Source organism: Pyrgilauda ruficollis, unplaced genomic scaffold (genome assembly GCF_017590135.1).
Source record: "Pyrgilauda ruficollis isolate IOZ18807 unplaced genomic scaffold, ASM1759013v1 scaffold11, whole genome shotgun sequence".
Lineage (NCBI taxonomy): Eukaryota > Metazoa > Chordata > Aves > Passeriformes > Passeridae > Pyrgilauda > Pyrgilauda ruficollis.
Window position 1 is genome coordinate 7,425,865 of NW_024509210.1, and position 27,197 is coordinate 7,453,061.

Consider the following 27,197-nt stretch of genomic DNA (forward strand, 5'->3'; position numbering starts at 1 on the left):
TCTGGCTGGGCAGCCAGCTCTGACAGAGTGGGTGGAATTCTGTTGCCTGTACACAAAATTGTAAGGAGATACTTTCCAGATTCAGCAGGTTCTACAGGCACTTCACTTTATCTTCAGTTTCTAGGAATTTATCTGGCTTCCATCCCATTCTCCAAGGACTGTTTATGCCTTTCACATTTCATGTTTATGTGAAATGCACAAACAGCCCTTGGGACAAGGCCTGAAACGCAGGTCTAGGATCAGTACCTCCTTTGCTGGTCTTTGTGCAAGACCAATTCTCTGCAAATGGCAAAGCTTTCTATTTCCCAGGAGAAAGAAAACTCAGAACTCCACAGAAGCCACAATCCAGAATACTCCTGCTGTAAGATCTTTGTTATTCACAGCCTTTTGCATCCATAGCTCACACCCACTGCTTTTGGCACCTCTTGTGCTCCCTGCCCCTTGCACTCCCAAGTATCCGTATGGTGACTGCAGACAAGTGGACACTTACACAATGCTTTGAACTTTTTAGGGGTCTTGTGTCAGCACACCATGCCAGTACTGCCTTGCAGCAGTAAAACCCAGGAAAAGAATCCCTCAGGCACAATTCTTTATTTCATGGTTCTCTGCACCTGTCCACGGCTCCAAGGAGAGCCTTTAAAGACAAAGTCCATATCACAGAGTCAATTTGCTGCTGTACTCTTCAAATCCTGTTCTTTCCTTCATCCCCAAGTTTCAGCTGATAGTAGCATATGTGAGTCCAATTTCCATTTAGTTTCCAAATGAAACATGAATCACTCAAAATTCTCACTGCTAGTGTGCTGTTTCTGGGAACTGTGAAGAACAGACTCTGAAGAGCACATGAATTTTTTTTTGCTAAAATTAGTTTTACCTGGACATAAATACTAAGAAAAAAAAGTCAGAATTTCATCCATAAGGATGCAAATTTTTTAAAAATAATCTTAAGTACAAAAAGGAACTTGCCCTCAAGCCACAATTATCTTCCTTTCAGGGAATCACGTGGACTTAGAAGATCTAGAACCAGTAGTGAACTAACAAGAAATTCACCGTGCAGACATATTGGCATGTGTTGAATGCAAAATCTCAGAATTAGACTGACAGGGTGTAGTCTTCTAGAAACACAGATATAGATGATATTTACATGTTAATGAAAAAGCAAAACCCAAAGGCATTTCATTTATGTAAAGTTTTATTATATTTTCCCCTCAGCTGGTACTCCATTACTGCAGCCTCAGAAGAGTTTTGTTTCCCTAGGTAGACAGGTTTTCAACCGACTGTCTCTGACTGTAAACATCTAGGCTAGGTCAGATTTTAGACCCAGCCTTTCATTAATACAGTCAGATACAAAGGACCAGTTGAAATCCTGACCACCTGGAAGGCTGCAAGGGAACCAAAAACAACCCAAGAGGATTTTCATCATTTTCTATGTTTGAATAGAGAACCTTTCTTGTGCTTTGATCACTAGATAGTTAAGCAATTACACCACACATTCAAAACATGGATACGTTCTACATTTCAAGCTCTAATCAGAAACATGTGCAACTGTTTTTCCACTTATGAAGCTTGTGGTTTTATCTTCTCAGCAGCTTCAAGGACAGATGGAAGGCTGACTTTGTCTCCAAATTCTTTCTCACGATGCTCCAGTAAAACACCCTAGTCAAAGACACAAGACAGAAATTCAGACATGTCTCCCTGCAAAAGATCCACTGCCCAACCAAACAATTCCAGGAAACAAACTTCTGATCTTATACGAGACAAAAAAGCCTCCTAGATGGCCTGCAATACCTGTCTTCCTGCCCCAATCACATATACACCTCCCAGGGTGAATCCTTCTCCTTCCAGATTTCCACTATATCCACTTCTCCAAGCACGGAAGAAATTTTGCCAAACTCCCAGGCGGAAGAAGCCTGACAACATCATTTTTCGTCTGCGTGGACCATAAAAGCCTTTCTGCAGGGGAACAGAAAATATGTCAGCAAACAAAGGGAAAAGACTTTTCATTCATGTGGATTTTAAGCTCATCCACAAGTATTTAAGCCCCATGTACACCTACATCCCTATTGCTGACAACAGCAGTGCTTTGTGATAAACATATTTTTTTGGTTGGTTGGTTGTTGGGTTTTTTGTTTTTTTTTAATTCAGCCTGATTCTTTCACACAGGCAGAGGGGAGAGAGAAAATAAAAGGATCATCTAGTAGAATTTCAGTATTACATATTCTTTTTTCTTCAGAACCCAAATGACTTTTAAATGTGTCTCCTGGTTTAGGGAGAAAGCAGGGCGGTGGTTCTGTAGGACATGAGACTGGCAATCCAGCACGTGCCAGTGTACTGGAACAGGCCATATCACTGCAATCTGGCCTGTACATCATGAATTAATTACATGTGTCACCTTCAAACCTTGATTCACACATCATAAACACAGCCAGTGAAAGAAAATAATAAATATTAACAGGCCATATTGTTTACCTGCTAAAGGGGAGGAATAATCCAGCAACAGCACCTTATCAGTGCATTGCTACACCACAGTTTCTAAGCTCAGCAGGATGTGTAAATATAGAAAAACAAAGCCAATTACCTTCTTAAACTACAGTGCTACTAAATCCTGTTTCAATCAGACTACATTCTACTTATTTATACAAGCTCCTCAAACAGGGCATTCATAGATTTGTTTTTAAACAAAAGGAGAACACAAACTTCACTATACCTTTTGATCCAGAAAGATTTCTCCTTTGAAGTAATGCTGAAAATCCTCCACTTCAGTCCCTATCTTCTCTTTCACAACAGCATAGAGAGGGACACCCAGCTTGGACAGCTGGGGTTTCAGAGAGGAGAGCTCGGAAGCCTCCTAAATAAAGGAAAAAAACCCCAAACATTTCAGTCAATAAATAGAGGTAGGAAAGCTTCACCTTGAATTTCAAGACCATCAGAAACACACAGCTTCCAGCTTGAGGCACAAGCCAGAAACAGACCTGTAACATTTAAGCTAGTTGTACTCCTAGGCAGCTCTTCATCTGATTTACTACAATTTTTCTTTGTTAAATATGGAGGGAGCAGATTCTTCTAAGCATGCACTGGATAAAACATACTTTTAATTTAAAGCTGTAGAGATACTTTGCCTATAACAGGGCTTCAATTATCTTCTGAAGTATTTGAGAGTGGTGGAAATATAATCTCTGCACATCACTTAACTTTTTCGGAATTTTCAATCCTTTTTTCCAAGGTGACATCTATCATTATCAGTCCTTCTGCAAAGTATTTTGAGGGTTCTGTGCAGAAGCAGGCTACATAAGTTTACAGTAAGTAATGAAGACCCACTCTGCTAATTCCCCCAGAAAAAAAAAAAAAAAAAAAAAAAAAAAAAAAAAAAAAAAAAAAAAAAAAAAAAAAAAATCAGGGACTTTCTTAATAGACTTTCAGTGTCCCAGAAGCAAAGCTGCTTTTTCTGGTGTGTAAGAGTGTAACGTGTCACCACTCATCTGGTGGGATTTTTCTTCTCCTAAAGGAATCCAAATTCACACAGTTTGTACAAAGAACCCTGAGGTTTTGAACTGATCAGAGTGTGCACTGAAAATATGTTTCCTACCTCCCATGGAGAAAGGTAATTTTTAGTGGACAGAATTCCCACATAAAAAATCAACTCCACACTTTAAAAACATGGACACAGTTTACATGATCACTCTCAGTCACCTAACTGAAATACCTTAACTGAAAGCCTAGCAGGACACCTAGAATTCACTGAGTACCAAGGAGCAAACAGATAGGGATAAACAGACAGGCAAATTTGAAACTTTCAGTAATACTACTACTGCTAATAATAAAAAATCACTCTGGGATTCCTGACTGACTGTGTGTGGAAGTTACAGTCAGGCACCCAAGTGTATTCTCCCCCACCTACACTACAGCTGTTCAAAGGGCAAAGCACTTGAACCTTCCATGAATTCTACATGTATTTAAGCAGTTACTACCAATGGGAGCAGATGACTTAATGAAGAGGTTACAATATTAATTACTCCATGTTACAGAGCAGTGAGTAACAACATAATAACAATTTTTCCCCATAGCTATGAGAAACATAATGTCCAAGGTGCAAGCTATGGCTGTCCCCAGGCACTGGGTACATTCAAATTGTGTTTTAGGTGTCTGCTTCCAAGGAGCTCCACCCAAGGAGCCTAATGTCAAATTAAGGATCAAAATTTGTTTTCCAGCCCACCTTGTTATGGAACTGAAACTCCTTATCTTCAGAGTCTGTACCTTCCTGTCTCACATTTAGCACCCAGAACCAAGAGGTACTCCCTCTACACAAACCTTTTTTTTTTTTGCAGATGAGCTTTATCTGATGGCTTTTTGCCAATCCAGACTTGGGCTGTATTTGACCAGACACTACCTGGCTCACAGAGACTTATTTTGGACTACATTTATAAAAATAGCTCATAAGACTCATTACCAACTGAATCTTGTGCAATCTCCCTTTCTAATTACCATGGGCTAGGTCCCTGGCAGATGTAAAATCATGTAACCATCACCTTCAGAAGGAAAAAGCTCAGGACCTGGACCATACAAACCAGCTGCAAAGGAAACCAAGTATGGTGGGAGCTGGTGACCATGAAACAAAGCCTTTCAGATGTATTTGATGACTGTGCTCTTCATCCCCTCCCTTTATTTACAGACTATCTATGCAAGCAGACCTCAACTCTTCTTAATTAATCCCCAAGCCCAGCAAGTACCTCTCTGCACAAAAATCATCCAGGTCTTCGTACAGCCATGATCACTGCACCATTCTCCTTCCACAGTTCACCTGCTTTGAATGTCCTTCGTTCTGTTTGTACAGGAGAAACAACACCAACAATCACATCAGTCACTCTTGTTTATAACAATTAATACCTTATGGGCCAACACAAAGCACTGCAGAGAATTCCACGTTCAAATACAGTTCTAACAGAAAAAAAATTCTATAGGTATAAGAGGAGATTATTGCGTTATTGATTTTTAGAAGTGTGTCTGGTTTCATCCAGAAATAACTGTTTTGGTTGTTATTTCCTTCACCACAAGTGTTGAATATCAAGGACATGTCACAGATAGGAAAGACTAAGAAAACTGCTGCCAACCCTGGCCTTAGAAAGGTTCTTATAAAAGTCCAATTATCGAAGAATGTGGTCTGAAATAGCCAGAATCTTACCTGATCCCAAAGTCTTGAGCTCTATCTCCTCTAAAAACTCCAATGTAGCCTTTTCTGGCTTGGACAAAAACAAGTCAGTGTTAGCAAGGACGATCCCCGTCACAGCTGCACCAATGGCTCCAAGGCCAACAGACCACATGCCCATGGTGAAGGCCCCCAAGTCAGGGAGGAAGGACATTTCTGGAAAGAGAAAGAAAAAACAGCTCTGACACTGAACATTAATGATGCTAGAGGATGAGGAATTGGATTAAAACAACTAAAAGCTCATGCAGGTATTTTTGGTTTAATGGCGGTGATCTGTATATTTATTAATGTACTGAAAGGAGTTTTAAAAGATAGAGATTACATTCCAGTTCTGCGCCTGACCCACATCAAAACTAGATATTGACAAGAAGTTCTTATCCTTCCCTGCCACCAGACAAAAACATCAACATTGCTCAGATGCAATGAGGAGAAAGACGATTGAAGTGTATGTGTGTAATAAAGAGCCTCTAACAATATGACCTGTACATTAGCCAGTAATCAAAATTATTACAGCAAGGCAGCAGTTTCTTTCAAAAAAAAAAGAAAAAAAAGAGAAGTATTTGTAAATGGGAAGGAGTTTTTTTAAAAAAAAAAAAAAAAAAAAAAAAGAGAAGTATTTGTAAATTAAATGTTTTACACAAGCTAATCTATATTAAACAGTGAACTTTACAAATATACTGTAGAAGACTTGGGGAAAAAAAATCTAAACCTGCTATATCTGATTCATCATAACTGGTAACCTTTCACATTCCTTACAGCTCCCCACTGAGAACCAAAGCAGGCACAAAGCCAAACTTGGAGCTCATGCCTGCAGACAGAAAAACGTAGACTTGCAACTATTTTATTACCCAGTGATCAGACACTGCAAACATGCCTGGGACAGCACCTTTCTCTATGCTAACTCACCGCCACTCTTGCTGAAGCAGAAAGGACAGCAGGAACAAGCAGCCTGCGCTCACACACACCACCTGGGACTGACAGCATTGCAATGGCAACCAGCACATACAAATATTCCAGCCTTAAACTACAAACCCTGCTTGTGGTGGCTCAAGTTAGGAGGTAATTTTGTTTAACCACCTTCCACAAACCCTCCACAGCCCAATCCTGACCCTTGCAAGTATTTCACAAGTCTGGAAAGGGCATCCAGTGAGGCAGTATCAGTTAATGAGGATGCTGGAAATCGCAACAGCCCTGCCTCATGGACAAAGTTCAAGATCCAGCTTTGGGTAATAACTGGTACAAGAGTCACTGGAGTTTTGGCAGCACAAGAAGTCACTGTACACTTACATTGCAAGGGTTGCATATTTGCATTCACACATTATGGAGAATCAAATTTTTTTTCACAAAAAATGTATTTCCTGATAGAATATTTTGGTAAATACTGCTGTCTGTATATATTTTTGTATGGGTGAGGTTCCCACCTCAATAAATTTAAGAAAATATTACTCTTTTGAACTGTGACTGCTAATAAACCAGACATACACATCATCCTTAGCTAGCTGCTGCCAGAATTCAGAAACAATTAGGAGTAGCACCTCAATTTTGTGCCAGGAATTTTCGGTGACAAAACCTCTTTCTATCCTTAAACCCAGCTCCAGAATACTACTGATAAACAAATGCAGCATTGGGAAACAAAAAGTAAAAAAAGATCACATTGTTCTTTTAACAGCACACTTGGTTTCAAGGGAGGCAGTACCATGGTATCTAAAAACGTAAGCAACCCATGATCCTGAGCAAGAAACAAGGCCAGTTTACACAAACTCATGCAGACAAGAGAACAGATCCTACCCTATTTCACCACTTATTTCTAACCAAGGCAAAACTTTCTTGACTGTATCTGCTTTCTTTACATACTTCTTTCAAACATGAAGTCATGTTGTAATGACATTTTTTAATATCTGCCTCTGACACCTATCAGAGACCATCCTGACCCATCAGAGACCATTTAAATTTTTTTTTTTTAAATTTATATTAAAGGCAGTGGAGGGGAACCCAACTATTAAACCCCTGTGCACATCATTTGTGTACAAAAATGTTACAAAATTTCTGGAAAGTGATTAATGAGAATTCTCACATAGCTTTTCATTTTTATTAGCATGAAGAGCATCTCTAAAAGTCAACTTCCAATCAGTAGTTATTGATCCAGGAGATCATTAAGTGTAGTTGGACTCTTTGTTACTCTCCACACAGCGACCAAAACCCCAATGTTATTCAAATATGGGAATTTTTTGCTATTTATATAAATAGGAAAAAGGAAAATGCAGCTCTACAGGGTGATACCTAAATTCCTCCCCTGCTAAGCAAACACCATAATAAGCCACTTTGAAAAATATGCATGGGAAGCAGCAGGCAGGATTATTAAACCATTTGCTAACGAGACAGGCTGAGCCCTGATACATCATGTCATTGAACCCCAAGTGCCGAGACTGACTGGAAGACAGCTGAGCATTTGCAACTAGCAGCTCCATTTCTGGTAAACTGCTGTTTATTAAGGACATCTGAAGCTCAAAAGGACTTCACAACCCTCCCCCCCGCCGCACCATGTTAAAATACAGACAGATCAGGATTTTAAACACCGAGCACCAATAAGGCGACACAATAAAGCATCCTACAAGCCATAATCCATGCGAGGAGACAGGAGAGCATCCCGCAAGCCTCTACAGGGGTGCAGCACTCACCAGAACCCATGCAGGCTGCTGAGCTTCGGCCAACAGCAGCGCCCCGAAGGCGAGCGCAGGAGGGAGGGAGGGAGCCCAGGAGGGAAGGAGGGGAGCCCAGGAGGGAAGGAGGGGAGCCCGGCTGCGCTGCTGGGCGCTGGGGCAGGGCTGCGGAGGAGCCGGCCCGCAGCCTGCGCCTCTCCGGGACCGGGCTCTGCCAGCGCCTGCCCCAGCCACGCCGCAGTGACAACAGCCAGCACGGCTGTCCAATCCAGGGCAAGACTCATTTAAAGGGATCTTAATCGTTCCACCTCCTGGGTTGTTTTTTAACCGAACACATGGTTAGCCTTTTCATGGGGCGGGTAGGTACAGGGGTTGCAGAAAGCCTTTCTGAAGCTGGGAACACAGCACAAAACTTTTAAATCTGCATGCTGAGCCACGCTCTTCTGTAGAACTGGGCATTTTCACAAGTAACATTTTCCCTGGGCTTCAGCCTATTCTACATCTAACCCCATCACATATTCCCCTGTATTGTACATCTAACCCCTTCACACATGCACGCCGTATGCCAAAACATTACAAACAACCCTGGAAAAAATTAAAAAGTCATCACAATGCACATTAGGAAAAAAAAAATATTAGTATAAGGCTGTACCTCTACAGAGAATTAACCCAGTGTTTCTACCGGTCAGTTACCTGCTTTAGTGGCAACATCCCTTTGCTAAAAAGCATTATTTTCTCTGGGACTATCAGATCTTCCAACTCTCAGCTCTGTTAAAATTCCCAGAAAAGAACGAACACTCCTCTTTAAACAGTACAGGCCAAAGAAAAAAGAAAAAACATCTTTTTGTGTGTATGTTTTTGTGGTGACCACAAGAGATCTACAAAATAACAGTGAGTTATTTTATGACCTATCATACTAAGTACTATCAGTACTCAGTTAACCAGAATTTAAACAAGCATAACCTTAATCCTGTTTTCAGTGCCAGTAGATGGTCTTCACTTTTGTCAAGACCAGTTAAAAGTTGTTTTCTAGATGTCTCATTTCCCTCCCACCCACAACCAAAGAAAAACTTGTCATTCAGCTATCCTTAAACATTTATTTTAAGTGTAAACAGGACCCATTGCAGCTGTGTCCCTCTGTTTTCAAGATGCCAGTAAGACTCAGAGTAGCAAACAGATTTCCTCACATACTTTTCCTAAAAAGAAAACTGTCTTGCAAGTTGGACTGTACTAGCAAATACTCTATAGCCTAAAGTGGTTTTGACCATTGCTTCGCTCTTCCTTCCTCTCCCACTCCAGCTTCCCCAAGACATTCCATATCAAGCCTAAAAATGTTTCAGAGCTTTGTCAGAACTTGAGTATCCCAAACAAGTTGAGCTGAGCTTTTTATGAGACATTTCCCACCTCCCTCCCCCCCCAAAATGAGTCATGATTACAAATACCTTTGTAAGCTACCTTCTATAAAGAAAATTTACAATTCACAATAACCTGGTAACATGCTCATCAAGATTTCATGAGTCTTTAAATACCATTAAGGATTGCAAAATACAGCATCCTGACAGACCTTCAAACTTAGCCCTGCTTGAAGCAGGGATCTGACTGGAGAAACCTAGGAGAACTCTTCCAACTTAAATTGGCCTGTAAACACCAAAATCAATGCACAGAGAAGCCTCCTAGCATTTCTTGTGGCATAATTGTAATTTTCAGAACACAAGGGATTATTTTCCTTTCTTTTTAGCTTTGTAAAGCCCCAACAAACCACACATTGTGTCGAGAATAACAATCAACTTTTTAGGTTTCTTCCCAATTTGGGCATGGTTCATTACTGAATTCCATGGCTGTAGCTGTAGAAAAAGTTGCTGTGTCAAGCAAACAAACCATACTCCTTCCTTTGAAAGGAGTTGTTACCCCCATTTTTAGACTGTTTAAAAGAAACCCAGCATCTCAACAAGCCTTTTCTTTAGAGCAAGGGAGAGCAAAGAGCTCTGGCACACTGCTTTGGAAATCTTCCAGCTCTCTTGGTGTATTGAGAGGGAACAGATAGCTAGACACTGTGTATGAAAAAATTCAGATCTCTGATGAGTCAGTGAATGGATACCATGGAGATGTGAGATATTTTATGGAGCACAGAACTGCAAAAAGTACCTATCTGAAGATAGTACAGGATGAACTCACAGCTTGGTCTGCTGGTGATGCAGAGCAGGAAAGCTGCACTCTGTGTCGGTCTGAAGAGGTGGTGGAGGAAAGGGAATACGAACAAACCTACTAATAATACAAGTCAGCATTTACTGAAAGCACAGCAGGTGCTGGGCAGCAAGTGATCCCTCCTGTTCCCACACAGCAGATCCAAGAATTCTAAGTCCTGCAGATTCAAGCTCAAATAAAGATTTTCCTACCTTTATGGGTTCTTAGGCCTTGCTTATATTTTAACTTCAACATTTCCCACACTATACAATTTATAACAGCAAAATCGTCAATAAAAGCAAAGACACAAGAAAATGGACACATTTCACCTCCACCCCATAAGGCAGAGGGGCTCTATGCATGGGCGAGGCTGTAACACATTGCCATATACCCACCCAGGGCACAATAATTTCCACACAACCTTGTTTCCCCTTGTCTGCTATGAGCCAGGTCTGATGGGAACAGTGCCCCTATGGTTACAAAAGAAAAGGCTGGGAGACCTCCAAGCTGGTCCTTCGAGCAGCTCAAAGGTGGATTTCCTGAGCGGAGCGATTGCACCCAGGACCCAACCAGCACATCACGAATGAAACGAGAAACGAAGCACGGAGTCACCGCGTCCTTCGCGGATCCTGCTGCGCCTACTCACACAGGGGATAAGTTTGCCTAGCAAGCAGGGATCTCTCAAAACGTCAAACCACGAGGGCAGGCATGTGTAGGATTTCAAACCTCGACAGCTCGGGATGGCGAGAGCCGCGGGGGTCCCCGGCCGCCCCTCGGTGCTCAGCAGCCCGCAATCGCCGCCGCCTCCCCGCGCCGGCCAGCGGGAAGGAGAGCGCACCTCCGTGGGTCAGCCCATGGGAGGGACAGCCCGGCACAACGCGGACCCGCGGCCCTCCCACCCGCCGGACGCCCACTCTGCGGCCCCGCGCTCACAGCGCCGCTTCCCGCCCATCCCCGACGCGCCGCACGCACACGCGGGCCCGCACCCGCGCTCAGCCCGCACCTCCACCGCAGCCCAGCGCCCACCCCGCACCCGCACGGCGGCCCCTCGGCCCCGCACTCACAGCGCCGCCGCTCCCGGGCCGCGGCCGCCGGCACCGCCCCCGGCGCCCTCCGCGCACGCCCCGCTGCCGGCCGCGCTCGGTGCCCTCCGGCCCGGCGGCTGTGCGCCGGTGCGCCAGCGGGATTAGCCCCGCCGTTAGCGGCTGGAACGGATGAAAGCCTTCTGTTCCCTCTCGGAACCCATTGTCCCCTCTCGGGGGCCACTGTAGCTTCTGCCTGAGCGAAGAAAGAAATTAAATACGTTATGGGATACAGTGCTTAAATACGCAAGGCAAAAAAAGCACCCAGCCCATAACGACCTGAGTCCAAGAATGTAGTGAGCTTATCATTCAACTAATCTGATTAATGGGGCACTTAAAATGTTTGCATATATATTGCATTCAAGAATATACTTGCTCAGATAAGCCAGCCAATAACATGTCACAACATCGTTTAACAAACACGCTCTTCAGATGCTTGTGGTCATTGGGCACCACTCCAACCACAAACTCAAGAGGACTTGTGTTCACTATCTTGGGACTATTTCCTGAAATCTCCTGTTAACCTGGCAGCTAAAATCCCAAACAACAACAACAACAAAAGGTAGTAGCAGTGACAGAACAGTCTGGTCTGTAACACAACAGTAGCTGAGGAGAATGAACATAATCCTTTTGATGATACTGGCATGTCTACATTCCAGCAACCACTGTTTCACTGTTTTTCACCACTTTCCAAACTCAACTAGACAAAACGGCCTTTCTTTTCTTATCACTCTGCTCCTGCAGCAGAGCGGTGTGCTGCCAGTAAACCACATGGAATAGCAAGTTCTACAAGACAGCCTATTGCACCGTTGCACATGTCAGAATGGCATGGGCTCACACAGTTGAAGGATAATATTTTGAGTATTTTTGCCCAAAATTGTGGTAGTTTTACTTTTATCTACACACATTATTTTAGAAATAAAATGGATTATAAAAAGCACTAAAGTCTTAGCAGCAGTAAAAAAATAACCTAAGCAAACCTCATAGCAGAAACAGCATTACCAGACTGCCTGAAAGAGATGGAGCATTTGGAAGGATTAAGAATTTGTGGCTGCTTTTTTTCTGGGAAATACATTAAACAATATCTCTGCTTTTTCTCTTTAATCAGTGTGAGTTGGTTCTCTGTCAACACCAAACAATATGCTGAAGTGACTGTGTCATTTTTTTTAAATTCAATCATCATTGAAATAGAGGTATCAGCCATGCTGACACAGCAATCTTTAGAAAAACATTATGAACAAAAAAAATTATTGGCAAATTTTGTCAGCCATCATTGTATCATTAAAACCCTAATTTCTGCAGGCTGTCAAGATTCCTTTCTTCTGAATTTGACTATAGTTGTGGACTGAGCTGACAACATTTGGCAATGGTAGAATGGCAGCTCCATTATTTTTGTTTCCATGGTAAGTACACAAAATGAACTTTTTTCTTAATGATACTTCTGCACATTACACCTCTAACAGCCTGGCAGCTGGCCTATCACAATTCTAAGGTAGCCAATATTGCTGAGGAGGAAAAAAAAACCCCACTTATCACAAAATGAAAATATCTATCTATTCTTTGCTCTGGGCAGGAGTTCATGACAAGACACCAGGCGAGAGTAACAGGCAGTTCATCTCAGAAGTGCTTCTGATTTCATTTGTCCCTATTGTAAAAATGTTACAAAAAATGCAGCAAAATCTGAGCCCACACATCTGGATTCCATCCAGGAATAGCCTCCTACTTTACAAAGCAGCAAAATCCTTTAAATGCATGTACACATCTAATAGACACAGAATCCAAATGAATATGATGTCATGAAAATACCAGAATCTAACCTTCCCTACCCACACCTCCAGAAAAGTTGCTTTCCTTGAAAAGCTACTGTATTGCATTAAGTGGAGTTGCAACAAAAATTACTTGTCTCTATTGGAATATCTTTGCCTTCATTGTTTCAGAAAAGTAGTGAAATTTTGGCAGGAAAATGAGAATTTGACTTCTTTGGTTTTTCCTCTTGATAAAATCATATTAAAATTGATCTATTATATTTAAATTTTTCCATGCACCTATTCCCATGTTATTTATATTTTTTTCCTCTTAAAAAAAGAGACTAATAAACTCTCTAAGACATCACACACACTTCACAAAGCAAGAGACAGCAATATTTAATCTTCAAGTTCCCAGGTTTTGAACAGTGTTCTTAAAAAACACATTCAGCCTTTCATTTCCTGCCTTCATAATTCAGTTTTATAGCAGTGAATGAGGAGAATCAGTCTGTATACTGCATGTACATCAGTTAATTAAATTTCCCTGGCATGCCTGTAAATCAGAATGCAGTGTATCAGTAGCTGTGCTAAAACATGATCTAGTATTACGAAACTTTCAATTCATGTACAGAATGACAAATCTGCGTGTTATTTCAGAAGTTTATTCTTTGTCTTGTTGGATCATGCTTCTGTAGATCAGCCTTAGACCAAGGGCATTGTTAGATAAATGGCTTATATTAAACAAACTGTCTTTTCTATGGGGAAACAGGAGATCTCTAAAGCAACAAGGAAAGACAGTGGTGGGATCTAGGCCCTAGGTCTGTAAAAGGCTTCCAGACTTTCGATACCAAGCCAGTAAGATTAGACGTAGATATAAAAAAAAAAAAAAAATACAGCTTGAACTTTTCACCTATGTGCTATTAAAGGCAAAGCCACACAGATTCCGACTGATGTAGATCTCCACTCAGCCAGGCAGAAGGTGTCTCTTGTTTGAAGGCTGTCCAGTGACATGGACCTGTGCAGGGGTGTTCTCAACCACATCCTGATTCTCAGGAAATAAACACATCAATCAGCCTAGACACAGAATCTCAGATTTCTCTTAACTAAGTCAGGGTGCAGTAGTCACAGAAATACACCAAAGGAAATACAGGTCTTTTGAAATTAGTTCATTCACATAAGCAGTTCACAGTGGGACACCAAGAAGAGATTGGTGCAATACCCTCCATCTGGACAAGAACAGGAAGAAAGAATTAGTAAGTCTTTTCAGCGGGTACACAGACTCTTACAACAAACCTCTTTTGCAATAGCCTAATAAACACTGAATCACAGAAAAGCCTACCATTTACAAGACAAAAGATAACCAAGGCATTTGGAAAGTGCAGATGAGGTCATTAGTCCTCCCACTGTCCTTCAGTCTTTAAATATCCTTGTGTCAGGTAAGTATAATTACTAAGTATAAGCAAAATAGAATCTGTGCTCTGTAGTTTGTCTGTGTCCTGTTTACTGCAGTGCTACAAATAAAGTTACTCTCATACTTTAGTAGTCTCATAGTACATAGGACACTGAAGACCAGTAAAAAAAAAATATTTTTAATGACTATTCAAGCCACTAGAATAGTGATCAAGCCTCAGGCTCAACAAGCAAAACCACGCTCTTGAACATCTCAAATTACCCACAAAGATAGCACTGAAAAGGCAGAAACTGCACTTCTGCAAGATCAGGACATCAGAGGAAAGCAGTCATTCTGCAGTGATCCTGGCTAATCACCTGCAACTACTGTGTAGCTTCTATTAAAATCCAGGCACTCAACATGTTTCTAGTCTATTTCTCTTACAAGTTAATGTGATAAAACTGCCATGTTTAATTTCTTACTATGGATTTCAAGAGTAGCTAAGCATCTTACACTCTACAGAAAGTCATGAGTAAGGACAAGACTGCTTGTGTTATTAATACAACTGAAGTGCCCTACATTATCTTTAAAACTTCCTGTATTCAGCCAAATAATGTATCTCACCAAGGTGGTTGTATGTAGCTAGAAAATCTGATGTAAATCCTTTCCATGTAAGCATTGGAGGTGATCAGTTTTTAAGGTTTAAAACAACCTGTTGATTTAGCTGTTACTTAGAAGTATTTGTCCAAGATCTAAGGCAGAAAACTGGGCTTCCTCTAACAAATTCGACCTTCCCCAGTAGAAGATGAGCTGTTCTTAATATTTAAAATCTGGGAGAAAAATTCCACAACCTCTTTTGCTAAAGAACATCCATGTGATAAAACCAAAATAACCCTGGTATTAGAAGTGTCGATGCCAATGTGGGTCATTTTGACAGAACTTGGCTAGGAATCAAATACACATGCCAGCAAGCCTCAGTTCCAGCTCCTGGTAGCAATGTTGTAATGAGTAGTTAGGCACAGTAAACTTCTAATCTAGCAGAACTACAGCCACACTCTAACCACAGCCTTAGAGTTGAGCTCTTAATCCTCTTATTACACTGAGCTATTTGTCTGTGTAACTTTCTTCTGCTAGAGCAAAACACAAATGTGTTACTATCAAAGTGAATTTCAGCACTGCATTTCTGCATTTTGTGGTAGCATTTGTTCTTTATACATCAACCTAGGAAGGGTCACAAACTATGTATTTCATATTTTCAATGCATAATTTCTGTTTAATTCTTGGTGAACTTTCTTTTTGAGAGGTTATGCTCATCTCTCGTGGACATATGAACAATATTCATGTTGACATCTACCATTTTTACATAACTTGATCACAACAGCTTGAAAGAAAAGCAATATAACAAAGTATCCAATGCATATCATGGAGTATCTGAAATTAACAACTTTAACGACTTAACCTGATAAGGGTAAACATCATGGAGAAATGAAACAGAAAAGATGTTCTACTTACTTAGCAAGGTACATTTCAAGCCCACTGCATCCCTTCTGCGAGTCCTGTTTCCAAAAACATATGGTTTTATGTGCCTTTAATAGGAATGTGGAAGGCTTCCAGCAGAATACACAACTAAATCATGATCAGCCTTTATTCCTACCACCAAATTATACGCCATAACCCCTCCTCGTGACTGGTTTAGTCACCAACATAGAACTAGAAGTTTGCAAAGATATGGTTTAGACTTTGCCTGAATGGCTGCTTTGTTAAGATAAAGCCTGTCAAACTGTAATTGGTTTGAGGAATGTTGATAAGGTTTTTTTGCCCAAGTTAAAAAAAACCCAAAACATGAATATAGTCTTCTGTTAGTAATGTGTTTAAGTGTACTTTGTTTCAAGCATTTCTCCCCACACCCATTTTGTTCACATCCACTGTAATTTTTTTCCACTGTATAAACTGTCAAACTTAAGTGTAGGGGGTAACACCCAGGAACTTTTCAGTTAATTTTGCTAAATTAATAACAAGCATAATTTTAATCCATTTTGTATCCTATTCTTGATTTAACTAAATTTGTATTTGGGTGATAAGTGGGTGACAATGGGACAGCATGATGTGTGGTATAAAATAGTGTGTAGATTATGTTGAGAACTTTCAAGGTTGCCATTTACAGTGGTGCACTACCAAGCCAGCATTTTAACAGGGATTGTTCATTTGTATCGTGCAGGTTAAGCTTGGAACACAGGCTTTCGGAAGGGAAAGGAGCAAAGGCCAGTGGTAAGGCTAATTCCATTTCAAGCCACAGCTACCCAGAAAACGATCCATGTCATTGCCCATTCCTGTGGTTTTACTATTATGATCCAAGAACAATTTTTTTTTAACAAAAAAAAGTTAGCACCCTGAGATAATTTGGCAAATGTTTTTCTGCCTATGCCAGCTATTGTTCCAATAACAGACAACCTTCAGAGGCTCTGCTTAGCTGAAACTGAAAAAGCTCTAGAGAAGAACAGCTATTGAAAACCTGATTAATTTACTGCTTTTCATGTATAGTAAGAGATAGACTACAGACCCAAAAGGTTTATGGGATATGAATGAAAGTCACTTCACCTGGGAGACGACAGGTGAAAAAGGATGACTGAAGACCCACCAAGCCAGATGAGCAATGCCCAGTGAAATTCACAAAGAATTCTGAATTGTAGCCACTTGACTCACATGGAAACCATTAGAGTTGTGCTCTTGTTGAACCAGGGGAAGCCCTAGGTAAGCAAATTACAGATGACTCAGAGGAGCTGGCTCTGAACTGAAGCAATTTCTAAACGACAGAGATGCCAAAGACAACCCTATCATCAAATGCCATAGGCTGAGTTTTGGATGAAATACAGAATAAACAGGAAAAACTATGTTTCCACTTTTAATTAAGATGGTATTCAGGCTCACCATAATTAGTTCATTTTTAGTAATTTCCTTTAACTATTGCTATTAAACCATTCAGCTTATTAAGAACCAGAGAACATCACAGATCTAAATGACTGCCTAACAGCTGCAAGCAGTTCATTAGGTACCTACAATCAAGCTTTTCTCTCACAGGAAGAAGGCATCAGTAACCACCCTTCCATTAATCCAGGGTTCTCTTCCTCTCTCAAAACAGTAGCAAATTAGTCACATACTAAAATCCACTAAGAGCTTACCCTTCCTAGGACTGCATCTCTTCGATATGCATCGAAGGACTGTGATACAAAGAAGCCAAACATGGCTTTTTGCAGAAATGCTGATTTTGTTAAATATTAGCAAAGTTCTGTGGCATCTTTATGCTATTACTAAAGAAAACAGTGTCTTGAACCAAGAAACACATGGCTATTATTGTGACATCCTAATCACTATGTCCTTAACACTACTAGGCAGGTCATCACTTAGGGAAAGTGACAACGTCCCTGTGAACATATTTTTGGTCTTATCTGATCATTTACCTTAACCACCCTGTGATTGCTTTATGCTACACCCTGCAATTATTTTCTGGTATTCCCTATCTGCATTTCTAGTCCCAAATTTCATAATATATTAAATAATTACTTCATGTCACTGTATAAATAGAGCACTCAACCAAAATAATGACCCATGGGATACTTTTTGCTATCCCAAGTAAACATGGATGGTTTGAAATTTTAATAACTATAAAAACAAACACAGGCAGCTCACAAAATGACCAGTTTTTAAAAGAAGACCTAGATAGTTACACTTCAGAGCTAATGAAAGCTTCTACAGACCATTTTCCCATTAGTCAGAAAATTCATGAACATAAACAGGGTTTCATAACTACAAAGGTGAGTCGAAACATACTCCTTAAACCACACTAAATCAAGCTGAGTGGATAAAAAAGGGAAATGAAGAACAACTGAAATCTAGTACTTCATTTAAAAAAAGGCTTTTAATATAAATCTGAATACAAAAATAACCAAAACACCCTACAGTTATCGCAAACAAATCTTCAAGGTTTTTTCTTATCAGTTCCCCGACAGTTTGGCAAGCGCTTGTTTTCTCTGTTCTGCAGTCATATACTCACAGGCTTCCAAAATATTTACTATAATTAAAGTCTGTTGAACTGTTTTTGCTTTTACCCATATTCTTCCATTCATTCCCAGCACCAGCTCAAATGGGTACAATTGTGACAGCTCTTGAATTATTTCACATTTGGGAGCCAAGAGCCTGTGAACAAGAGCAAAAAAAAAAAGTCAGAGGAAGGAATGCCCACACTTACAGACACCACATTTTTATTGACCAGTAACTCCAGCAGTACTGCTATTATGGGATCTATTTAAGAAACACTGAAAGATTATAAAGTTGCATATACATCCAAAATAGCAGTACAGTATCAGATTTTCAAGGCCCCCTGTCATATAAAATACATGCACCTAAAAAAAATAAAGCCATTGTAAATTTAGGCTTTTTCTCATTAGATTCAGAAGCAATCCCTGACAAGTTTCAAGTGAATTGATACTTTTACAACCATTCTATGAGTTAAATAATTCTAAAAAGTACACTGTTTGACCAAATGACATTTTTGAAATGCTATCTATTTGACACCCCAAAAGTGTCTTTCAAAACAGGACTTCCCTTCTACTTCAGGAAACAGTATTAACAGCAATAAACAGACTACTAAATACTGCAACATGTCTAGGATTAAACCAAGATTGAACAAGTATTCACAGAAACTAACATCATATCAGGACTTAGCAGTTTACTTGTAATATGCTGTTGTTTTTTTACTTGCATACAGACAAAATTTGGAAAACAGAATGGCTGCAGAAAGTTGTTGTGACAGTTCAAACTGGCTTCTGATAGGACCTATAAATCAGACAATGCCAGGTATGAAAAAGCTGCTCTACACTGCAAATTGCTTATCCAGAGAATGACAAAATAAACAACTCCACCCAAAAAGCAACAACAGAGTTTGACCATTGTTTATCCATTTGACAGTCACAAAAAAATCCTGTATTTACATGAGCATAAGCAACTCCAAAGTTCACAATACATTCAAAAGCTTATGAAACAGTTCCTAGAGTAACGTGTCAATTTTAAACTAAAATCCTACACTTTTTAAACCTGTATCTTTATTTCAGTGTTATTTGTTTTTCTTTGGAAGTCAGAAAATAATGTGTACTGATGTGCAAAGAATCCCTTTAATCAGCTGTCAGCCAAACATACACCTCTACTACCCCATGAAACAGAAGAAGGACAGTAAGCATTGCCAAGTTTTAAACTCCAAGGCAGTATGTACATACCTGAAACACTATCCTGAATGTTTGACTTCCCCAAGTCACTACTTTTATTTTCCATAATGCCTTGGCAACCACATCACTTTTTTTAAACAGGTGATGCAACACCATACAAAAGATTTTCTAAGTCTCTTAAGAGGAAAAATAAACTTTCCTTCTAGATCAATCCGTACTCTATTCAGTAAATCTGGTTTCAATGCACTACAAGAATCACACAGTCTGATTTACCAAACTGCCCACACTGCTCAGAAGAAACAGCTGTGGGAATCTTACACGTGAGAGTGATTACTTACATTTTTTAGTACTTACTTTCTTATTAGGCCTAAAGAAACTTTAAAGAGGAAGCCATCTTGTCCAATTATTCCCATGCCACTTGATTTTCCACTGCTGTCTATACAGACCATCTCTGGTTCCATGTCTTTATTTGCTACAACGAACTGACCATAAATAAGATCTCCCACCTAAACAAAACAGCGTCAAAGAACAAAAATATAGATTATATATATATATAGATTTTATCTTCTATAATCATTTAGCAGGACAACAATAAAAACTACCACACTGGCCTATTTGTTTTTTTCTTTAGTTTCTTTTACATTCTGGTAATGGTGTTTCATCCGAGTGCAGAAACTGTGGCATGCATGTCCAGCACAACCGTTCATAATAGTGCTGTTAAAAGAACCCACACAACTAGCATTTTTTACTAGCATCACATGTTTTAAAACCTTAACATCGGAGTGCCCTATCAGATACCCCTTACTCATGAACTGCATTTGCTCCTGGCAGCACTATGAGCAAACGAAAACATGAGAATGAAACACCCGGCCAGCTGAGAGAGAGCAAACCACGCTAGTTACAGTCCTCCTAAGAAACCCCAGAAAGGCCGCGGCCTAAGGGTGCAAAACCCCCCGGAGAGAACCAAGGCGAAACCATTACAACCAGATCTGCCCATCTCTTCTAACGTGGGCTTATGAAAACACTTCCCTTAAGAAAAGCTACTGAAACACAACAGAAGCGCCACCAAACGACGCCGCTAAAGCGCTTCCGCAGCTAACCAGGGCACCCACCTGCACGTTTGGCCTGTTCCTCTTCGTGGCGCCCTCGAAGGCCAGGTAGGACAGGGACGCCGGCTCGCTGCCGCCCACGTCCAGCCGGAACACGTCCCCTGCTTTGGCCGTCACGATCCCTATGACGTGGTCGCCCTTCACCGGCACGTACTGCAGCGGAGGAGGGGGACAGAGGGTCAGGGGAGCGCGGGCGAGACGGGGACCAACACACATACACACACACCCCCGGGTCCCGCCGCGGCCCTACCCGCTTCTGCTGAGAGTCCACCCAGTAGGCGCCGCCGCCCCCGGGCCGGTGCCGCAGCAGCCCGCACTTGGTCACCAGCAGCCCGGCCCCGCTGCGCCGCAGCCCCGGCCCGCACAGCAGCCGCCCCTGCGGCGCGGTGCCCGCGCTCAGCCGCAGCCGCTCGCCCTCCGCGTCCTCGTCGTAGTGCGCGGGGAGCAGCAGTAGGTCCCCGGGCAGCACCACCTGCCCCACGAGGGCCTCGGCCGCCGCGCCGCGCTCCGCCGCCATGGCCGCGCCGGCGCACGGCCCCTCAGGCTGGGGCGGGCGGCTGCGCCTGCGGCCTGCGCGGAGCGGCAGCGACACCCCCCGGCCGCAACAGGCGGGCCCGCGCCCGCCCGATCCCCGAGCCGCTGCCGCCGGCTCCTCACCCTCACGGCACCTCCGCCAGCTGCTCTCAGGGACGCAGCCCGCCTTCCATTTCTGCCGGGGAGCGGCCAAGATAATGTTAGAGCGCTTAGGCGTCGGAATTAACAAACATACGGAGTTAATTCTTCCAGCTGCAGCTGTTTGCAAGGTTTTTTAATACCGGATTAGAAGCTGACAGTAAAACATACAGCTGGTCCAATTTGAGGTGAACGTCAGCCGATGAGTTTTGCAGGGAGCAGAAAAGATCACATCAGTTGTGAAGGGAAGCTGCTCACACAGAGACAGCATTGAAACAGTTGGAGAGGATCACAGCGGCTCATCTGGTCCAGCCTCCCTGCCTAAGCAGGGCATCCTAGAGCACACTGCACAGAACTGCATCCAGGCAGCTTTCAGTATCTCTAGATAAAGATTCCACAACCTCTCTGGGCAAGCTGTTCCACCTGCACAAAGTAAAGTTCTGCCTCCTGTTTAAGCATCCTATGCATCAGTTTCTGCCCATTCTGTGGTGTCCTAGTGGCTGGCACCACAGAGTAGAGCATGGCACCTCCTCTTTAGATATTTATACATATCAATGAGATTCTCTATCAGTCATCTCTTCTACAGGCTGAACAGGCTCAGTTCTCTCAGCCTTTCCTTGTAAGAGAGATGCCCAATCATCTTCACAGCCCTCTGCTGGATCCGCTCCAGGATCTCCATGTCTCTCTGTCACTTGGGAAGCCCAGAACTGGACACAGCACTCCAGACAGAGCCTCAGCAGGGCTGAGCAGAGGGGCAGGATCACCTCCCTTGACCTGCTGGCAATGCTCTTCCTAACACACCCCGGGATACCATTGGCCTTCTTGGCCACAAGCGCACTGCTGCAAGATCTTGTTGCCCACCCAGGTCCTTCTCCACAGAGCTGCTCTCCAGCAGATCACCCCCAGCTTCTCCCCGTGGTGGGGTTATTAATCCCCAGGTGCAGGACCCTGCATTTGCCAATACTGAATTTCAGGTTCTTCTCTGCCCATCAGTCCAGCCAGTCGAGGTCTCTCTCAAGGGCCACAAAACCCTCTGAGGTCTCGGCCCCTCCGCCCGGCTTTGTGCCATCGGTGACCTTTCCGAGCAGGCCGATGCCCCCTCTGCCAGCTCCTGCGGGCGGCGCGGGGGCCGCTGCGCTCGCGGCGCTGTTGCGGAGCAACCCCGCGCGTTGGAGGCCGGGCCTGGGGCAGGAGCGGGGCGGGCTGGGGCTGCCGTGCCGGGGCTCCGGGAGCTGCTGCCGGGAAGGAGCCGGAGCGGGGCTGCTCTCCGAGGGAAGGCGAGCGGCAGCAGCGCAGCCCGCGGCACCAGAAGCGGGGTATAGATACCACCGGCTGGGGAGGAGCGTGAGGCGAGGCGCGGTAAGGGGCCAGGCCCTGCCAGAGCTCCGAGCCCCCGGCGTGGGGATGAGGAGCGGGCCCGCCCCGCCGGGAGCGCAGGGGAAGGGCAGGGGCCCAGCCGGTGCTTAAATGGAGCCCGGAGAGGACGGCGTGGGTGGTGTTATTAAAGTCACCTGGAGGCGCCGCTAGTGCCGAGGATGGCGCTGTAGTTGTTGCTGTGATAAGTGCCCGCGCTCTCTGCCCCGGCATGGATTCAGCTCCCTTAACAGCAAAGGCGGGCTCGTGTTTGCTTAAACTGGGCTGGTAAAGCGTGTGCACCGAGATCTGTGCCTTTCGTAACTGTGGAGTGAGTGCTTCAGGCCCTCGCCTTGCATACATGTCTTAAAGATAGCTTTGACAGTTCAAACCACAATTACCCCTTAATTGTCCTCAGAACTACTTGCCTGTTCTTTGAGTATCTGTGTAGAAGTGTTCTATGTGCTGTTGAGATTTTCAGGGTTTGTTTTTTTCTTTGCCATCATGCAGACCTAGAATTGGCATCATGTTTCTAAATAGTTTATGAATTATACATGTCCAAGCAGTAAGGTGGTGTTTAGGTATTTTTTTTCTGCAGTGATTGCTGTAACTGACCTGTCACTGGAGCTTTTAAGAACCAAACCACTGCCAAATAACTTTCTTGTATAAATTGCAAGCTTAGTAAAAAGTAATGTCGTAGTCAGTGTTTGGCACCTGAAGCAAGAGTTCTTAAAGCCCGTAACTTAATTCTGACATTGGTATCTAATGTCTGTCTGTTTATTGTCAGTAGACTTGGATGGAGTCTCAGTATCTGAAGCAATGCCTGGGAACTTGCTTGAAGAAAGGACTGGCAGAGGTTGTAGAGCATCGGCCAGCAGATCCAATAGAGTATCTTGCACACTGGATTTACAATTACAGAAGAAACTTAGATGAAGAAAAAAAGGTGGATCCAACTTTGGCAAAAAAAGATTGCTACAATATAGTTGATGCTATTTAATATAGCTAATTTTTACGTTTAATTGATTCTGTGTTACCTTGAAATAGAGAGTACTGGAGAGAGCTGAACTGGAACAAGAACGGGAGGCAGCCCTAGCAGAACTTGAAAGGTTAAAAATCCAGGAAGAAGAGCAGCGGAAACTTGAAGAACAACAGGTTATTAATACTAAATAATAGATAATTCTAAGCAGCGTATGGTGCTGTGTCATATTGGAGCTCTTTGTATGCTTCTAATAGCTGTATACTGATTTTGTTAAAGGTGGCATAAAGCAAGTATTTTAATCTCACTTTTTGTTAAAGGTGGCATAAAGCAAGTATTTTAATCTCACTTTTCTGAATAACTGAAATTATTAGTCAGCACATGAGTAGGAAAAGTTACATACTATGCAGTAAAATGTTATTAAAAATGATGACTATTAAGATAAAAAGGAGTCAATTTAGGACTTATGTGAGAAGTAACTGAAAATACTGTTTGGGCTTGTAATATGAGAAATAAATACAATATCTGTGCTTCTAGCCATTCTTTGTAAATGAGTCATGTGAGCTCATTGTTGCTATGGTGATGTTGATGTGACCTGACTGGATTTTTTTTGTATGGATGAGTTTCATTATGTTAAAATCAAAAGCTTAATTTTAAATTTATGCTGATCACATTAAGCCCAGCTCTAGTGTAAGATGCATTCATTTTATTTCACTTGCAGTTTTAAAATTTGGAGTTTAGTAATTTGCAAACCAAAAGTAATGTGCTTAAGGGTTTAATGAGTGATGTAAAATAGTAAATGAAAATAAAGAGATTGTGTCTAGAGATAATTCACTGAGAATTGAATAAATAATGTCACCTAAGCTATGGGAAATATGTTGAACAATACTCACATTAGATGCATTTTTTAACCTAATTCAGTTTTGTAGTCAAATACTGAAGAAAGTTTTGCATTTATGTACCAAAAAGGAATAGAAAAGAATGACCATGTTTGTAACTGCTCACAAAATGCAAGAGCAAACAGTATACTCTAAGGTTGTTGAATGTAAATACTTAGATTATGCAGTTTCTGGAGTTTGATGTAATAGGACTTATGTTTCCAATTAATAAACACGTCCTGTTAGATATTTCCAGTTGTAAATACTAAAGGTTGCTGATGGACATCATTAATGTTAATGACATTGCTTGCCAAAGTTTTCAATAGATTTGATTCTATATTGATTCATCCATGTGTGCTAGGTGCTATACCAAGTATCAAAGAACTTAATCCAAAGGACAGGAGATAACTAATACAGACTGATAAAGAGCTTGTATAATGAGACAGTGTCTGAATTGTGTACACTAACTTCAGTTAACTGTTTTATTGTCCTTTTGGTAGTAAAGCCTCTTTATCAATAAGAGTCTCAACCCTTTGAAAATGCTAAACCAGTTGATACTGAAAGGACTTTGTTATTAACATAACATAGCATTTATGTTTTATGCTTACTTTTTATTTATTATTTCAATAATAAAATCAACTGTAAAACAATATGGTGAAAAAAATAAATATGGGGGATTTTCTTTCTAATTTGTCCTTTCTTAAACTGATTTCAGGCTCAGTTGGAGAAAGAACGTGCAGAGTTGGAAGCACAGAAGAAGAAAGCTGAAATGCAGTTGCAGCAGGTAGATCAAGAGGTTTAAGCCAATGCTTAGTTGGTGTTTTGAAAATACCATTTATCAGCCATTTTTTCCAGATGCAGGCATCAATTACAAAACACAAAGCAGAAGCCCAGGGGTGTTGAACTAACACATAATTAAAGAAACAGGAATTTAGATGGGGAGAATGTCTAACACGTGGCTTCTGCAGTCTGGGTTTTATACTTGGATTTTGATCAAGAACAGAAATTTACTCCAAAAATCCAGCATAAGGTCAGCTCACCTGATGCTTCCAGATTTCTTGATGGTATTTATTAGAAAGTTTTATAAAATAAGCATGTCTAATTTAAGTACCAAGACAGTAATATTTTGCAGGGGGTTAGCACAAAATGCATTTACTGTACCTGGAAAAAGAGCTGTGGTTTGAATTGCAGTGCATCTGGATTCTGCTATCTTAGTGGTGTATGGGAATTTGTACTACAGAAGAATGTGTATACAGATATCCATGTTTATGGTCTTTTAATGCTGCTTCAGTAAAAACATACATGGATAATTGGCATGCTTATCTCCCTCAAGCTTTTAAAACCTCTGTGGAGCATAGAGTATTTTAGAAATACCTTAAGTTTTTAGAAAACTCTGTTAAATACTGACAAACCATATTTGTAGGAAGATGAGCATATGAAAGTGACAGAAAAAACAAATATGTAAAAATTTTAAATTGCTGTTAATTAAAAAAAAAAATATTTAAAAATGGGGTTAAGCCTAAGACCAAGACCATATTCCCACACTACTAAATTTGTATAGCACTTATCTAAAGTGTTCTCTTTACATTAATACATAATGTCATTTTAACACACCTGAAATGCAATTTCATGACATGGGACATTTGAACTGCAAACTGGTTTTCATTGCCACAGGAAAATGAAAAGACAATAGCTGAAATTACACCTGAGGAGCCAGCTGAGACTGTACCGGTAAGTGTTTAGAAAGAGATTATAAATGATTGATTCTTAAAAATTTGCTTCTTTGTGCTGACAATAGATTTATGAAGATATGACTGTTCTTAGGATTAGCTTTTCACAGGTGTTTTTTCCACTGAGGTAAATCAGGTGTGTATGCAAGATCCCATATAGCCCCAAGTTTTATAATTTTTTGATAATTCCATATTTTAAAATATTATTCAGGCTTTGGGCATATTTTATGGGTTCTTTAATAATAAAATAGTAAAACAAAAGGTGAAAATGAGTCTTAAGTACCTGCTGCTTCCTACATGTGCCAAGTTTTCATGCTTAAAGGTGTTAGATTACATTGGCTTTTGGGGATGTTATTTCAGGTTTTACAGTGACATGTTTGCTACAAATTAAGAACAGATTGATAAAATAAGACATATAGGCTTGTACTGTTGATTCTGCCCTCAAAATCACAATGCATCATCCAGATTTGCTGGATTTTATAATAAAAGTCTTGTCATGGCCTTCATTGTATTGAATGGGAGAATACATGATTGTACTGCTATGTCCCAACTTGTCTGTCATAGGCTGTTTTTTTCTCTTTTCCTTTTTACAAAGCTCAGTGAATGCTGGTAAGTGGTAGAATATTTTTGTTGTTTTCCAGAGTCAAACAGACCTCCCAACAGTAACAGAAGAAGAGGAGGAGGAAGAAGAAGAGGAGGAAGAAGAAGAAGAAGAAAATTAGAACTGACCTGAGAGTAGTAAATATATTTTCTACTCATTACTTGCTATCCTGAAGTGTAGTATCTTGATTTATGTATTTTATAAATATAACTGATTTACATAACTGTTTCTCTGGTGTCTGTTTTCAAGGTGTTTGTATAAAGTCCGTTTTTTCTGATACCGATTCTTCCTTTTTGTTCTTAAAGCATTGTAGCTGGCATGGCTGACTTTCACAAGAAGAAAACAGCAGCTGAAGTGAAAGCAGCAAATATATTTTCTACTTATTGCATATTGAAGTA

General features: G+C 41.4%; 3 protein-coding genes across 5 annotated transcripts; 1 reads left to right on the plus strand and 2 right to left on the minus strand.

Moving 5' to 3' along the window:
* Window positions 1–1,171: 1,171 nt before the first annotated feature.
* Window positions 1,172–11,259, minus strand: PRXL2A (peroxiredoxin like 2A). Of its 3 annotated transcripts, none has more exons than XM_041474883.1 (6): window positions 11,109–11,259; window positions 5,177–5,356; window positions 4,725–4,816; window positions 2,705–2,845; window positions 1,786–1,950; window positions 1,172–1,653 (listed from the first exon to the last, which is right to left on the minus strand). In XM_041474883.1, the coding sequence occupies exons 2-6, from the start codon at window positions 5,352–5,354 to the stop codon at window positions 1,555–1,557; spliced, it is 675 nt and encodes a 224-aa protein (XP_041330817.1). In that variant the 5' UTR covers window positions 5,355–5,356; window positions 11,109–11,259; the 3' UTR covers window positions 1,172–1,554. The 3 variants fall into 3 exon arrangements, with proteins under 3 accessions (XP_041330817.1, XP_041330827.1, XP_041330807.1); XM_041474893.1 differs by lacking the exon at window positions 11,109–11,259 and adding an exon at window positions 10,771–10,866; XM_041474873.1 differs by lacking the exon at window positions 11,109–11,259 and adding an exon at window positions 7,879–8,090.
* Window positions 11,260–18,158: 6,899 nt separating this feature from the next.
* On the minus strand, window positions 18,159–21,143 carry EXOSC3 (exosome component 3). Its single transcript, XM_041474859.1, has 4 exons — window positions 20,840–21,143; window positions 20,593–20,742; window positions 19,835–19,986; window positions 18,159–18,455 (listed from the first exon to the last, which is right to left on the minus strand). The coding sequence occupies exons 1-4, from the start codon at window positions 21,104–21,106 to the stop codon at window positions 18,254–18,256; spliced, it is 771 nt and encodes a 256-aa protein (XP_041330793.1). The 5' UTR covers window positions 21,107–21,143; the 3' UTR covers window positions 18,159–18,253.
* Window positions 21,144–22,520: 1,377 nt separating this feature from the next.
* Window positions 22,521–26,937, plus strand: DYDC1 (DPY30 domain containing 1). Its single transcript, XM_041476066.1, has 6 exons — window positions 22,521–22,620; window positions 23,405–23,557; window positions 23,659–23,766; window positions 25,184–25,252; window positions 26,143–26,199; window positions 26,840–26,937. The coding sequence occupies exons 2-6, from the start codon at window positions 23,411–23,413 to the stop codon at window positions 26,918–26,920; spliced, it is 462 nt and encodes a 153-aa protein (XP_041332000.1). The 5' UTR covers window positions 22,521–22,620; window positions 23,405–23,410; the 3' UTR covers window positions 26,921–26,937.
* Window positions 26,938–27,197: the final 260 nt, after the last annotated feature.

Coding starts and splice junctions, on each gene's coding strand:
- EXOSC3 (XM_041474859.1), bottom strand. CDS start 21,106: ATGGCGGCGGAGCGCGGCGCGGCGGCCGAGGCCCTCGTGGGGCAGGTG. Junction 19,987..20,592: donor GGAACAGGCCAAACGTGCAG/GTGGGTGCCCTG, acceptor TGTTTTGTTTAG/GTGGGAGATCTTATTTATGG. Junction 18,456..19,834: donor TCTTTAGGCCTAATAAGAAA/GTAAGTACTAAA, acceptor TCTTGTTCACAG/GCTCTTGGCTCCCAAATGTG.
- DYDC1 (XM_041476066.1), top strand. CDS start 23,411: ATGGAGTCTCAGTATCTGAAGCAATGCCTGGGAACTTGCTTGAAGAAA. Junction 23,558..23,658: donor ACTTAGATGAAGAAAAAAAG/GTGGATCCAACT, acceptor ACCTTGAAATAG/AGAGTACTGGAGAGAGCTGA. Junction 23,767..25,183: donor GGAAACTTGAAGAACAACAG/GTTATTAATACT, acceptor AACTGATTTCAG/GCTCAGTTGGAGAAAGAACG.